Genomic DNA, 12374 nt, shown 5'->3' on the forward strand with positions numbered 1-12374 from the left:
TGTTGATGAAACATTTGGCAGACAGGTAGTAACTGAAATAAAGCTAATCCATGATCCAATGACCAAGATGCGACTCCGTAGAAACATCCTTACGATGATATATGATGCAAAAGAAGCTGAGCAGAGAGTCCCATCACATCCAGTCCCCCAAAGCACAACACAGCCAATGTACATACACCAAACACCTTGGCAGGGCCACACAAGTCATAATATTCAGCCATCTTACTACCAACACCTGCTCCAATGAGCAACTTGGCAGCACTACAAGAGCAACATGACCAGGAGAGAGATACTCTAGAATAGAAACTCTGTGAATACTGTTGATCTTCTTTCTTCTTCTGAATAAAGGTCCTTCTCTTCTGTGGTGCTAGACTGTACACTGTAAAATGTTCCAAGTGTTGTTCAATTCAGGTAGCAGCCATATTGAATCCTTGAATTTTTTGGACATTAACGTTTACAATGTTTATATGACCTATGTATTTAGGTCTTCTTGTGCTCAAGTTGTTAGTAATGAGCCACAACTTTGTTTTATATTGTTTTGGTTTTTTAAGGTGAAGGAAAACCATTAACATTATTTCAATGACTCAAGGGAGGCAATGAGGCATTTAATTTCAATAAAAGTGCATTTCAACATTTCAGAAATGTCAATGGTCCTTTCTTTGCTTCTAACACAGAAATGTATTCATTTTAACAGATAAAGCAGGTGGCGGTATGTCCTTGAGACCTTGACTAAATCATATTTTCTTGCCAGTGAACAGATCCAGCAGGTGACAGAAAGTATCTCTTCAACTGGTCGCGCTGTTCTTTTGCTGTTGTTGTGGCATTCCTTGCCCTGCTCACTGCCACAGAGGTGAGTTCTCCATCCCTTCGCCATGCTCCGGGAACGACTGTGGTTCTTATCCTCTGTATCCACAAAGGCTGGGGGCAGGTAGGTCTCTGATGTCTTCTCCCTGAGAAAGTTGTGAAAACAGAGAGCGGCAAGTGTAATCGTTGTCACTTTGTCAGGCTCAAGTGCGATGTTGGCCAGGAAAAGGCGTAGTCTGTTGGCCAAAATTCCAAACTCCTCCAAATTCCTGAATAAATGCTATATCTGTATTCTTAGAGATGCCAAAACCTTCCTCCTTTTAATGTGGCTCCCACATCCATTTATGTTCCATGATACTATGTTAATGTAGGCCTACCTGTTAGCCATTGTTTCTAAACATGCAAAAACCCTGTGGCTGTGACTGCAGCTTACCCAGCATACCAGAAGTTGCAACCCAACAACACATACTCAAAATATTATTATCTAGAACATTACCAGACCTAATCATAAATACTGTCTCAGTGTAAAAATCAAACATGAACACAAAAAACGTAACCCCGAGCCTAGCAACACAGAACATGTCGCTGCTAACCTAAGCAACCCACCCTCCCTGACTAATCTAACTGTTTTGGTTCGCGAGGCTCGTTGATAACTAGTGACAACACCACCGTTTCAGCCTCCAACAAGGATAATAAATTTACCTTCACGTAACTCCCACAGATTTACATACACTGCGTCATGTTTTCACAGTCCCATGGTCCTCTAGTTAGCTAGTTAACTTTAGCGTCTTGCAGAAACATCTCTGCCTCCGTGCTGACTTGGAATGTCCCTTCCACGTAAAGATGAGGGTAGCAGGGTACACCAGCCAGTGCCTCACATTGAGCTCATGAAGACGTCCCTTCACCGGGAGAAATGCCTTCCTTTTCTCCGCTAGCTCCCTGGACAGATCCTCGAAGACAGCTTACAGTCCTCCCACTTGACTCCACGTTTCTCTCTAGCCACCTGCCGACATGATTCGGTGGTGCACGGCCAACGCTGCGGTGCCATACCATTGTTCCGACATCCATTTAGTCCGACGTCTCACTAGTCCCAAACATCCCATTGTCGGTCGGACTCTTGAGCCGTCGTAACAATGGGATGTCTGACGATCGGTGAACAAGTTTCGGACTAGTGAGACATCGGAACAATGATATGTCGGAACACTTACCTGCAGAAAGGAGTCAGGAGAGTGTAGGGAGAGGGCAGAAGAGGAAGAGGGACATGGAAGAGCTGTGGAGAATGATTGTGGAGAGACAGAGGGCAGACGAGGAGAAGGAGGCTGAGGCGGAGAGGCTGGACAGACAGAGGGAGGAGGCGAGGGAGATGACATACAGAGAGGAGTTGGAGGCAAAGATCAAAATCACCTTGTACATGGCTACAAGGTTCTCCCACGTGTGCTTTCCAGGCTGCCTCCGTCTTCCCCTGCAGCCCAGCTTCTAAGATGTTGGTCCTACATAAATCAATATCCAAAGTAAACAGACCGCTGGATTGCTTCTGAACAACAATGCATATGTTAGTTAACTTACTCCAAGCCTTTCAGCGTGGTGTTTCTCTTCCCTGTAAACAGGGAAGAGTTGGCCGTCCTCCAGAGGGAGGACCGGCTGATGTTGAATGGGGGAGAGAGAGAAGGCAGAGATGAAGGCAGAGTGGAGGGAGGAAAGGGGGTTGTTTAAGGAGAGGGAGGACCGGCTGATGTTGCTTCTAGAAGCCTCAGTCAAAAAATAAACTTTTATCATTATTGTTTTTGTTATTTTTTATTAAATGTATTTTCTTGAATTAAATTGGTGTTTGTGTGTCATTCCTTGTAATGTATTCCCAGTCAAAGAACAAATGTCACTATACCTAAAACCAGTCATTAGAGTAAAAGAACATTCCTAATGGACAGTTGTAGTTTGCAATTAGGCATAAAAGACGGAACACACATGTTGGTTCACAATGCTTCATTGGAATTATTCAGAGACGGTTATGAAAGCATCACTGTTTTTCAAATGTGTCTGACTAACGACTACTTGATAAGGGACTTACATGTCCAAAGCTCTCTGCGTGTTGAGTGTTAAGACCTTCCAAGTTACTGTACATGACATGTAGACATATCTAGATGTCATTATCTGAGCTAAAATGTAACATTACAAAGCAGGCGTGTAGTGATGAGTGAACCCAGGTAAACTCAGTTTACCCACCTCTTTAAAATGAGTTGAGTTTCATTGTTTTGTTTACCTGCCTCCTCTCAGAATCTATTTAATATAACATCCCTGGTACAAATGTAACAGTATAGCTAGCCCCAAGCCAGCACATGCGGGGCTATCAACTAACCTAGCTAACTAGTGTAGCTAGCAAGCTAACGTTCAATATTTACCTCAACTACAAGCATGTCGAGAAGATCTCATGACGGCTCTTCTCCTTGCAGCGTTAACACGACTTCTCCTGGCGGCAGCAGCAGCCGCACATCCCATGCCAGGAAAAGGCAACATTTTTGTGGATAATATTCGCGGGAGTAAACAGTATCGTGCCCCGTCACTTCCGCTGGATGACTCGAGTAGCATGCTGTATTTTCTTGCATACTACACGCGTTTTGTGGAACAGTAGGTGCTATATAGTATGTAGTATGCCTACTATATAGCAAGTAGCAGGTAGTATGCATTTCGGACACGGCCAGTGTTTTTGTTTTGATGTTCTGGGACCACTGCCCCTTGTGGTAGCAACATAGAACTGCAGGTCAACAACCCGACGGAGGGAGGGAGGGAGGGACAACCAGACATTTGCCATCTTTGGTGCGCTGGATTACAGCCACGCACAAAAACGATAGTCAGTAGCCTGCGCCAAACGGTCTACGGTGTACACATTTCCATGGTAACAACACTGCTTGAGGATTGTGGGTAGTGTAGTTTTTCTCAATGCTACCGCGAATAAAACTTCTGGACAAGATTGATATGGGACTTTTGGCTTCTATCAAAGGACTGATGAATTATTAGCTGGATTCACGACTGAATTCACGAAATATAAGGATAAAAAAAAGCTTCTGGGAATCAACTTAATTCAAGTTATTGATTCAAATCAATTTATTGTAGAAAACGAAACAGGGAGATAGCGAGTTATGGAGTTGATCTCTTCATCTCCAACATCTCGACTACAGCAGCGTGTCACTGGCTGAGGAAGAGGAGGAAGAGGAGGAGGAGGAAGAGGAGGAAGAGGAGGAGGAGGAAGAGGAGGAGGAGGAGGAAGAGGAGGAGGAAGAGGAGGAGGAGGAGGAAGAGAAGGAGGAGGAGGAAGAGAAGGAGGAGGAGGAGGAGGAGGAAGAGGAGGAGGAGGGTCTTATATGGCGCGTGCTCCCCCCTCTCGTGCACGGTTTCCATGGAGACGTATACAGCCCGAGCCCCGGATGCAGAGTCAACAGATCAACTGAAAAGTTCGTTTTTCCAGTAAACAGACTTTATCAAGTCATTACATTGCATTTCTACAACGCATCTATTTCAGAGTGACTACTATTCATGTCATAACTGATTATTTTGAAGGATTCGGCGTCACTGGTAGTTTTTACCCGAGGTAGGTGGTTTATAGCAGGTAGTTTGTAAACAGTAGAGCCGGTTGCCTAACAACATGGGTGATGTTAGCTAGTTAGCTCCCACTGAGCAAAGACACGTCTAGAACACGTCTTTTAGATGTCTTTCTTGTCTTTTCGGACGTCCAAAGACATCCAATTAGGAGCCAGAATGAATGTTTTTTACACGTTCAGATATTGGACCCGTTTTGCACGTCCACAGACGTCTTAGAGGGGTCCAAGCCAGACGCTTGAATATTGAGGGGTCCAGCAGACGAACACACGGGGTTCAGGACCAGGACGTTATTAAGACATGATCTGAACGTCTCCCTGACGTTGTGTGTTTGCTGGGTAGTTGAGCTAACGCACAGTCACTAGTAACAGACTGCAAGAAGAAGAAAACACATTGGGTTCACTGAATATACTTTTATTATCTTGAGAAAAATAGCACATTTATTCTAAACAACATAGCATTGTGAAAAATAAGTGTTTGTGGCACTGGCATGCACACACACACACACATGTGACCTAGGGCCTACTTCTATACAGCAGAAAGAGGCATTCAGTCAATCTGCCGGCTGGTATTTTTATCTTTCTAAACATACAACCTCTGCAGCACAATACGAGCCAGGATGTTATGATGTTAAAACGTGAAAGCAAAACCAACTTGGCAAGCTAAACAATAATATATTATATTAACCTTACAATCTACAAGTAGCAGCAAAAGTTGGACAACAAGGGAATGACTGGCACATTGCTCAGCTTGTATATAATTATATAATATATAAGTAGATACTAGTCCAGCTAGTGCGAGACAAACATTAAACACGATGCACCGCACCAACATTTCCAAAGAAACTACGGTGTCCATAATAGGACATCCTCGGATGTCCACGAAAGGAAATTCGAATCTCAGGCCGTGTCCGAAATGCATACTACCTGCTACTTGCTATATAGTAGGCACTATATAGTAGGCATACTACATACTATATAGTACCTACTATATAGTAGGCGAAATACAGTATGCACAGTTTTGATGTAGCATGCTGCATCTCGCCTACTATATAGCAAGTAGTATGCATTTCGGACACGGCCTCATTCTTTGTGCAAGCGCAAAATAAGGATTTGTGACCAATAAAATTATTTTATTGCAAAGATATATAAATATAAATATTACCCATATTGTGCATTGAAGGGCTATAGCAGGTTGAAGACATCATGTTGACGTTGTTGTACATGACAGAATTTCAATGTTGATTTATAAGTATTTTTATCAACATTTTCAACCATTGAGCATTCAATATTGTTTCAAGGTTGAAACGACAACTGACATTAATCCAACTATATTTCAACGTTGAAGGACGGTCGTGTGTCAGTTGGGGTACTTCACTGTAGGCTTTCTTTACCCAGCAATAATCCCCCACTGCTCCCAGAATACAGTGTTTAACAGATAGTTAATCTCTGTCTGAAGCAGAGACTTCCTCCAGCCTATATTAATGTTATTGATCACTGTCAATTTACCTGCTACCTCCATAGGTGAAGTTTCATCGTTTTTTTTTCCATTACTCCCTTTACGTCTCTCCCTTTCCCAATAACCTGTCTCCTTTATTACACACACACACACACACACACACACACACACACACACACACACACACACACACACACACACACACACACAGAGAGTTCTTAGAAGCAGACAACTTGGGAAACACATTCAATAAAGACAAAGAAGGAGTTTTGACAAGTGAAGTGGTCAAAGCAAAGCTGAGTGAGCCAATATCAGCAACTGATAGGTAAATGCTGCATGCCTGTGGACTTATTCATCAGATATTTCTGCCCGCAGCAGGACTTTCTGAAACAAATAGTCAGGTTATAAATGCCTCAAGGCAAATCCAAAGGCTGAATTCACTGAATTAAAGCATACATGTGGACTACTGCTGCTTTATTCATATCAATCTACTGACCTGAGACAGAGAACTGATGAGCCATTACTCACTCCGAGAGTCAACCCACTCAGAGGCTTTGTTGCTGTTAAAGTCGCACTGAAATGAAAAAAGCATTCTGTCCCATTTTGGTTCACATAATTGGTCACAGTGTTCACCTATTCAACGATGTATGCCAAAAAAAAAAATAAAAGTCTACTTTTGTTGTAATCTTATATCAAAGTATATAATTTCTTACTTCCTGGAAAACGGTGGGTCACGTGCAGTGACGACAACAGGTACCTTAGATTTTAGGCCAATAATCTCACGACATCCACCCGTCAATCAACGCTATCCTTCTATCGAATCTGTCTAAAGTTCTTAAAACCCGTCCACTTGTCAATTATCCAATCAAATTCCTCTAAACATATGTCCCACCCTCATAGCTCGTTTGCGTCGGAAATACGTCAAACTACGATAGTTAGATGATCTCAAACGTCCGTTTCAGTGCGACTTTAACAGATCCCCTCTCCCTTCCTCTGTACTGTCCTCTAGCTGACTAGAAGAGACATCGCCAGCAGTGGGTGGCCTCACCATGGCCGACCCAGAGACACCCCGCTCATCCTCCAGCAAATCTAAACGCTCCAGCTCGGGCAAGAGCCACAAGGGCAAGAACCAGAGCAGCGTGCCCTTCCCTGAAGAGATCCTGGTGGAGAGCCAGGAGACGCAGCCTGGAGGTACAGGAAGAGCCAGAGAGAGATGCAGTCTTATCTTTGTACTGCATAGGCCTATTCTGTAGTCTAAAGGAAGAGCACATCTTAGCTCTATGCCTAGAGACTCACACCAGTCAATCTCATCCTGACAATGACATTTCGAACCTGTACTTAGTTCAGAGATGCTGTAGGCTTAAGCTCTATGGGCAGGCGTTAGACATACAGTATAAAGCATATCTTAATTGAATTGGTCAATTAGCTACATATACCCCCTTTGATGTGGCTTCCACTGCCAGAAGGCTATTTTCTCTTGGTTATGTCAAATTATGTAATTATGTAATTGTGAGAGCAAAGGTTTGACAAATGGTGTTACATTTACTCAATTTCCCTTCAAGACTAGTCTGGACCTCTCAACCTTGTGTGTAACTTCATTTAGAGAATACAGTGGTAGTCAGCACAATCATATTCATATCAACCCAGCGGCCCAACTCATAGCTACTGTGGAAAGTAATGACTGTGCTCAAAATGACAGAATAGACAATAGCAGAGATTAATCTGACAATGCAGTGAATAAGAAGTAATTATGAAAATATCTGTCTTTCACAGTGTTGCCGCAATTTAATTTGCTTATTGAAATGTTTTGTCTGTGTGTGTGTGTGTGTGTGTCTGTCTGCCTGTCTGTCTGTCTGTCTGTCTGTCTGTCCATGACAGAGGAGACTAAGGAAGAAAGCAGACAAGGAACTCCAGTGGCTGTAGAGGATGTGGACTCGTACACCATAAGCCTGGTAAAACATCAGCCCCCTTCTTTGCAGCAGTAAAGAAATTATGTAAAGGATAATCAACGAGTAGGTGTGCGTTAAACGGTTTTAAGGCACGACGTGGAGGCGAAGAACGCTGCGCGTCGGGTGGTTGCCTCCGCGAAGTGCCTTAAAACCGTTTAACGCACACCTATGAGTTGATTATCCTGCTTATACCATGGCCTCACATGCCAAAGACAAATAAATATGTGCCATTTACTCACATTTTCTACATTAAAATATAAAGAAATGTTATGTATGTGTTGCTCACTGCTGAGTGTCATTATAGTCCCTCACTGCTAAATCACGTTGCTATGGAATTACAAATTGAATATCATATTTCTTGGAGGAACAGCGATGACATCCAATAGTTAACATGGGTTTGGAACCGTAAGTGATATGGAAAGTGTCCGCGTTATAACACAAAGTGAAAAAACAGTTTTTGATTTGGGGACAGTGAGGTGTCTGGCTATCATAAAGAGTTTGTTGGCAAATAGATTTGACAACTGGACAATGGATGCGTTGCACAGCAAATGCAGTATACGACACTTCGTTCATGGCTAGCTAGCAATGGTACAGCAGACTATGGGATGAGCTCATTCGGGTTGCTGTCAAAGCCGGCGCATTAATTTAGATCGGTAATTAAACTTCAGCCGAACTACGTGTGCGTATACACGGTTTTAACGCACGTCTGCTGGCCAATCAGGAAAGAGTATTAACCCAGGCCATGGTATAATGTCAAGTATATCTACTTTATCACTCACTGAATTGCATCGTAGGGAATCAAGTTACATTTTATCTCCGTTGCAGGTGACATATCTAGAAAAATCCATTACAATCTTCTCTGAAAGGACCCAGAACACTATGTGTATGCCTCAGCGTAACGATATGGTTGAGCTGGAAATGTTAAGGACATTATGGAAAACAGGTGGTAACAGTGAATGGCTGGTCAGTGAACCTGCGCTGTCACTGTCCTTCACATCAATTGAATTAATATAATTAATTACTACTCTGGGCAGAAAAACACAGAGCTGGCATTTACAGCAAGTGACCCATACCCTACACCTCTGCAGTGTCACACACACACACACACGCGCGGGTGTACACACACACACACACACACACACACACACACACACACACACACACACACACCTCCCAACTGGAAAAATGTATTTTTCTACAGGAGAGCACTGTTCGCACCTCATATCATCTGCATACTAATATCATTTAGCTAGTATCAAAGGTAACTCCCTCTCTCTCTCCCTGCTGTGAGTTTAGATGTGGAGGTAGCTGTGTTGGGTTGGGCGCAGGGGTGAAAATTAACTTTTTGGCTCACGGTGAGTCACCTGCCAAGGGGACTGTAGATGAAAAAATCTACCGGCCAAGTATATCTTTTTTTCAGATAGCCTTCCGAAATCTAGTCGCCAATTGGGAATTTTACCCGCATTTGGTCGGTGGCAGGTGTTAATTTTCAGCCCTGGTTGGGTGTCACTTAGAACAGCGATATACGTACAGTACAAAGTCAATTATCTCTCTGAGTGGGTGTATTGTTGCTTACTGATATTAGTAATTATCTTTCCCTTTTCTCCACCCTTCATTCTTTTCTCCCTCCCTCCATCCCTCCCCTTCCATCCCTCCTCCCATCCATTCCTTCATCCGTCCAGAGGGCGTTGTTTAAGAAGCGTGTGGCTCTCTCTGGAGTGACTGAGGCCAGCTGGACGGAGGAGAATGACCAGGCGCTGGATAAGTTCATTCTGGACAGCTCCATCAGGACCCTGGTGGTCTACCTCGACCCCTACGCCGCCCTCCGGGTGGAGTACGCCACGCCCTCTCAGGTATTATAGAGCCTGCGGTTATTCAAAGACATAAAGTATAGCTCTGTCTGTTTCCCTTGCCAAAAGCGCAGTGTGCTGCCATGCAATATTACGACTGATAAATGCTTTGTAGATTGTGATAATGATGTCCCTGAATACCAAGCAAGGTAACCAACCAAGGTCTAAAGAGACCTACCGGAAATACTTTATTTTTTATTTTTAAATGCTTCATTTTTAGTGCAGCAGCAGTTTTCGTTCTTATCAATAGATCACAAAAGAGAATTCGAGAATGCGGAATTTAATTATGTATCTGTGTGCTTCAATCCGCCCTTGGTCTTCAAATTTATGAACCTCGTCTCTCCTTCCTTCTCTCTCTCTCTTTCTCTCTCTCCCTTTCTCTCACTCTGTCTATCTCTGCTGGATTCTCCCATCTATCTCTTTTTTCCTCCTCTCTCTCTCTCTCTCACCCTCCCTCTCTCCTCATCTCCCGTGAACAGGTGGTGGAGCAGCTGGCCTTCTTCATCCGTGCGTCAGAGTGCCCGATCCTGGAGGACTGCTTCGAGAGCGCCGTGCAGCTCGGCACGGCGAGGGGCGGCGCCAGCGAGAGCCTGCTGAGGCTGATGAACGGCGTGCACGCTCCCCAGGTCACCCTCAGCACCGCCTGGCCCGAGAGCATCAAGAACAACTACTCCGCCCACATGCACCGCTTCCTCACCAACCTCACGGGTGGGTCCAGAGGGCGGGGCTTTTGTCATTGGCTTTCCCCCATACCAGTGGGTAGCAGAGGGAGAGTGTGTGTTTGTGTGTGTGTGTGTGTGTGTGTGTGTGTGTGGGGTGGGGGGGGGTTGTCTTCTTCATCAATCTCACCGGGTGTCTCTCACAGGTGAGTGAAAAGTTGCAGGTTGCCCTTCCCTTGTCCAATAATGTGGAGTTTAGTTTACAGTATCCTTATGTGACGATGGGACACGAGTTTGTTTTTCAGTGTGCTCCCAGAGCATCACCTACAGTGAGTTCCTCCACACCCTAAAACCACCCCCATCCCTCTGCCCCAATGAGCTCCTCCACACCCTAAAACCACCCCCATCCCTCTGTCCCAATGAGCTCCTCCACACCCTAAAACCACCCCCATCCCTCTGCCCCAATGAGCTCCTCCACACCCTAAAACCACCCCCATCCCTCTGTCCCAATGAGCTCCTCCACACCCTAAAACCACCCCCATCCCTCTGCCCCAATGAGCTCCTCCACACCCTAAAACCACCCCCATCCCTCTGTCCCAATGAGCTCCTCCACACCCTAAAACCACCCCCATCCCTCTGCCCCAATGAGCTCCTCCACACCCTAAAACCACCCCCATCCCTCGGTCCCAATGAGCTCCTCCACACCCTAAAACCACCCCCATCCCTCTGTCCCAATGAGCTCCTCCACACCCTAAAACCACCCCCATCCCTCTGTCCCAATGAGCTCATCCACACCCTAAAACCACCCCCATCCCTCTGTCCCAATGAGCTCATCCACACCCTAAAACCACCCCCATCCCTCTGTCCCAATGAGCTCCTCCACACCCTAAAACCACCCCCATCCCTCTGCCCAAATGAGCTCCTCCACACCCTAAAACCACCCCCATCCCTCTGCCCCAATGAGCTCATCCACATCCTAAAACCACCCCCATCCCTCTCTCCCAATGAGCTCCTCCACACCCTAAAACCACCCCCATCCCTCTGTCCCAATGAGCTCCTCCACACCCTAAAACCACCCCCATCCCTCTGCCCCAATGAGCTCATCCACACCCTAAAACCACCCCCATCCCTCTGCCCCAATGAGCTCCTCCACACCCTAAAACCACCCCCATCCCTCTGCCCCAATGAGCTCATCCCCACTTACAGCTCTGTTGGTATCATTTTTACCAATCCATCTAAAATGAAAAAATACGCTCTCCCACCTCTCAACAACAATGGAGGTTACGGCGCTTTTTGTTTGACTAAACAGCATCTTGACAGGGAACCATTGATCTGTTTTTGTGCTCGGTGCGCGGCAAAGGGCTTTTTGGAAGCTGAAATAGTTGTTTCATGTTACATCACCAGCACACGAGGGACGTCGTCTTTGTGCCTTTTTCTTCCTCCACAGCTGCAACAGAAAGGCGAACGGGGGCTCGCCGCTGAGGGACGCCACCGAGGCGTAATCACGCCGGCGCGGCGGGGCGTCGTGATGGTCCAATTATCATGCTAATTATCCCAATCACCGCAGAAACGCCACTTCTTACGGTCGGCGGAGTAAACAGAAACCGCACACCCACAATCACTAACCGGCTTTTTTACCTGAGCACCGCTTACACAGTAATCACCCAGCGATTGGGTAATTCCCACAGCACTTTTCCTCGTCTTTGAACACTTTCTTTTTTACTGATCATGTTCAATCAATAATAGGCACGTCTAAGAAGCACATTTTCGAGTGAAGACCAAGAGAAAGTAAATCAGGCCTCAGGGGTAAACATTCTGCTTTGAGTTACCGAAACTTTTATTCTTAAGTTAAACTGAGCCAATAGCTATGATGTCACGGGGGGGTACTATTCCTGCAGTCAGCGTTCTGGGTTTCACTCCATCAGTATGTAAGTGAGGAGAGGAGGGAGGTACCATCGCCTTAGGTATCCAGGTTGCACCCCTCCGCTCCGCCCAGCAGCAGCAGCAGCAATCATGAGCTATTCTCATGGAGGGCTTTACCTCATTCTCTGTGTCTCCATTCA

The 12374-nt window shown here is 45.4% G+C and overlaps 1 protein-coding gene across 1 annotated transcript in view; it reads left to right on the top strand.

Annotated features, from left to right (window-relative positions):
* Nucleotides 1-6902: 6902 nt before the first annotated feature.
* The window catches only part of LOC311328450 (dynein axonemal heavy chain 2-like), a gene marked incomplete at both ends in the record, with an annotated part of 15636 nt that continues 10164 nt past the window's right edge, over nt 6903-12374 (top strand). The window contains 3 exons of the mRNA XM_084462419.1: nt 6903-7044; nt 9522-9655; nt 10132-10360. Coding sequence (XP_084318545.1) covers nt 6903-7044; nt 9522-9655; nt 10132-10360 — 505 coding nt within the window. The remainder of the gene's footprint in view (nt 7045-9521; nt 9656-10131; nt 10361-12374) is intronic.

Source organism: Borostomias antarcticus, assembly GCF_949987555.1.
Source record: "Borostomias antarcticus genome assembly, contig: scaffold_257, whole genome shotgun sequence".
NCBI classification, from domain to species: Eukaryota; Metazoa; Chordata; class Actinopteri; order Stomiiformes; family Stomiidae; genus Borostomias; species Borostomias antarcticus.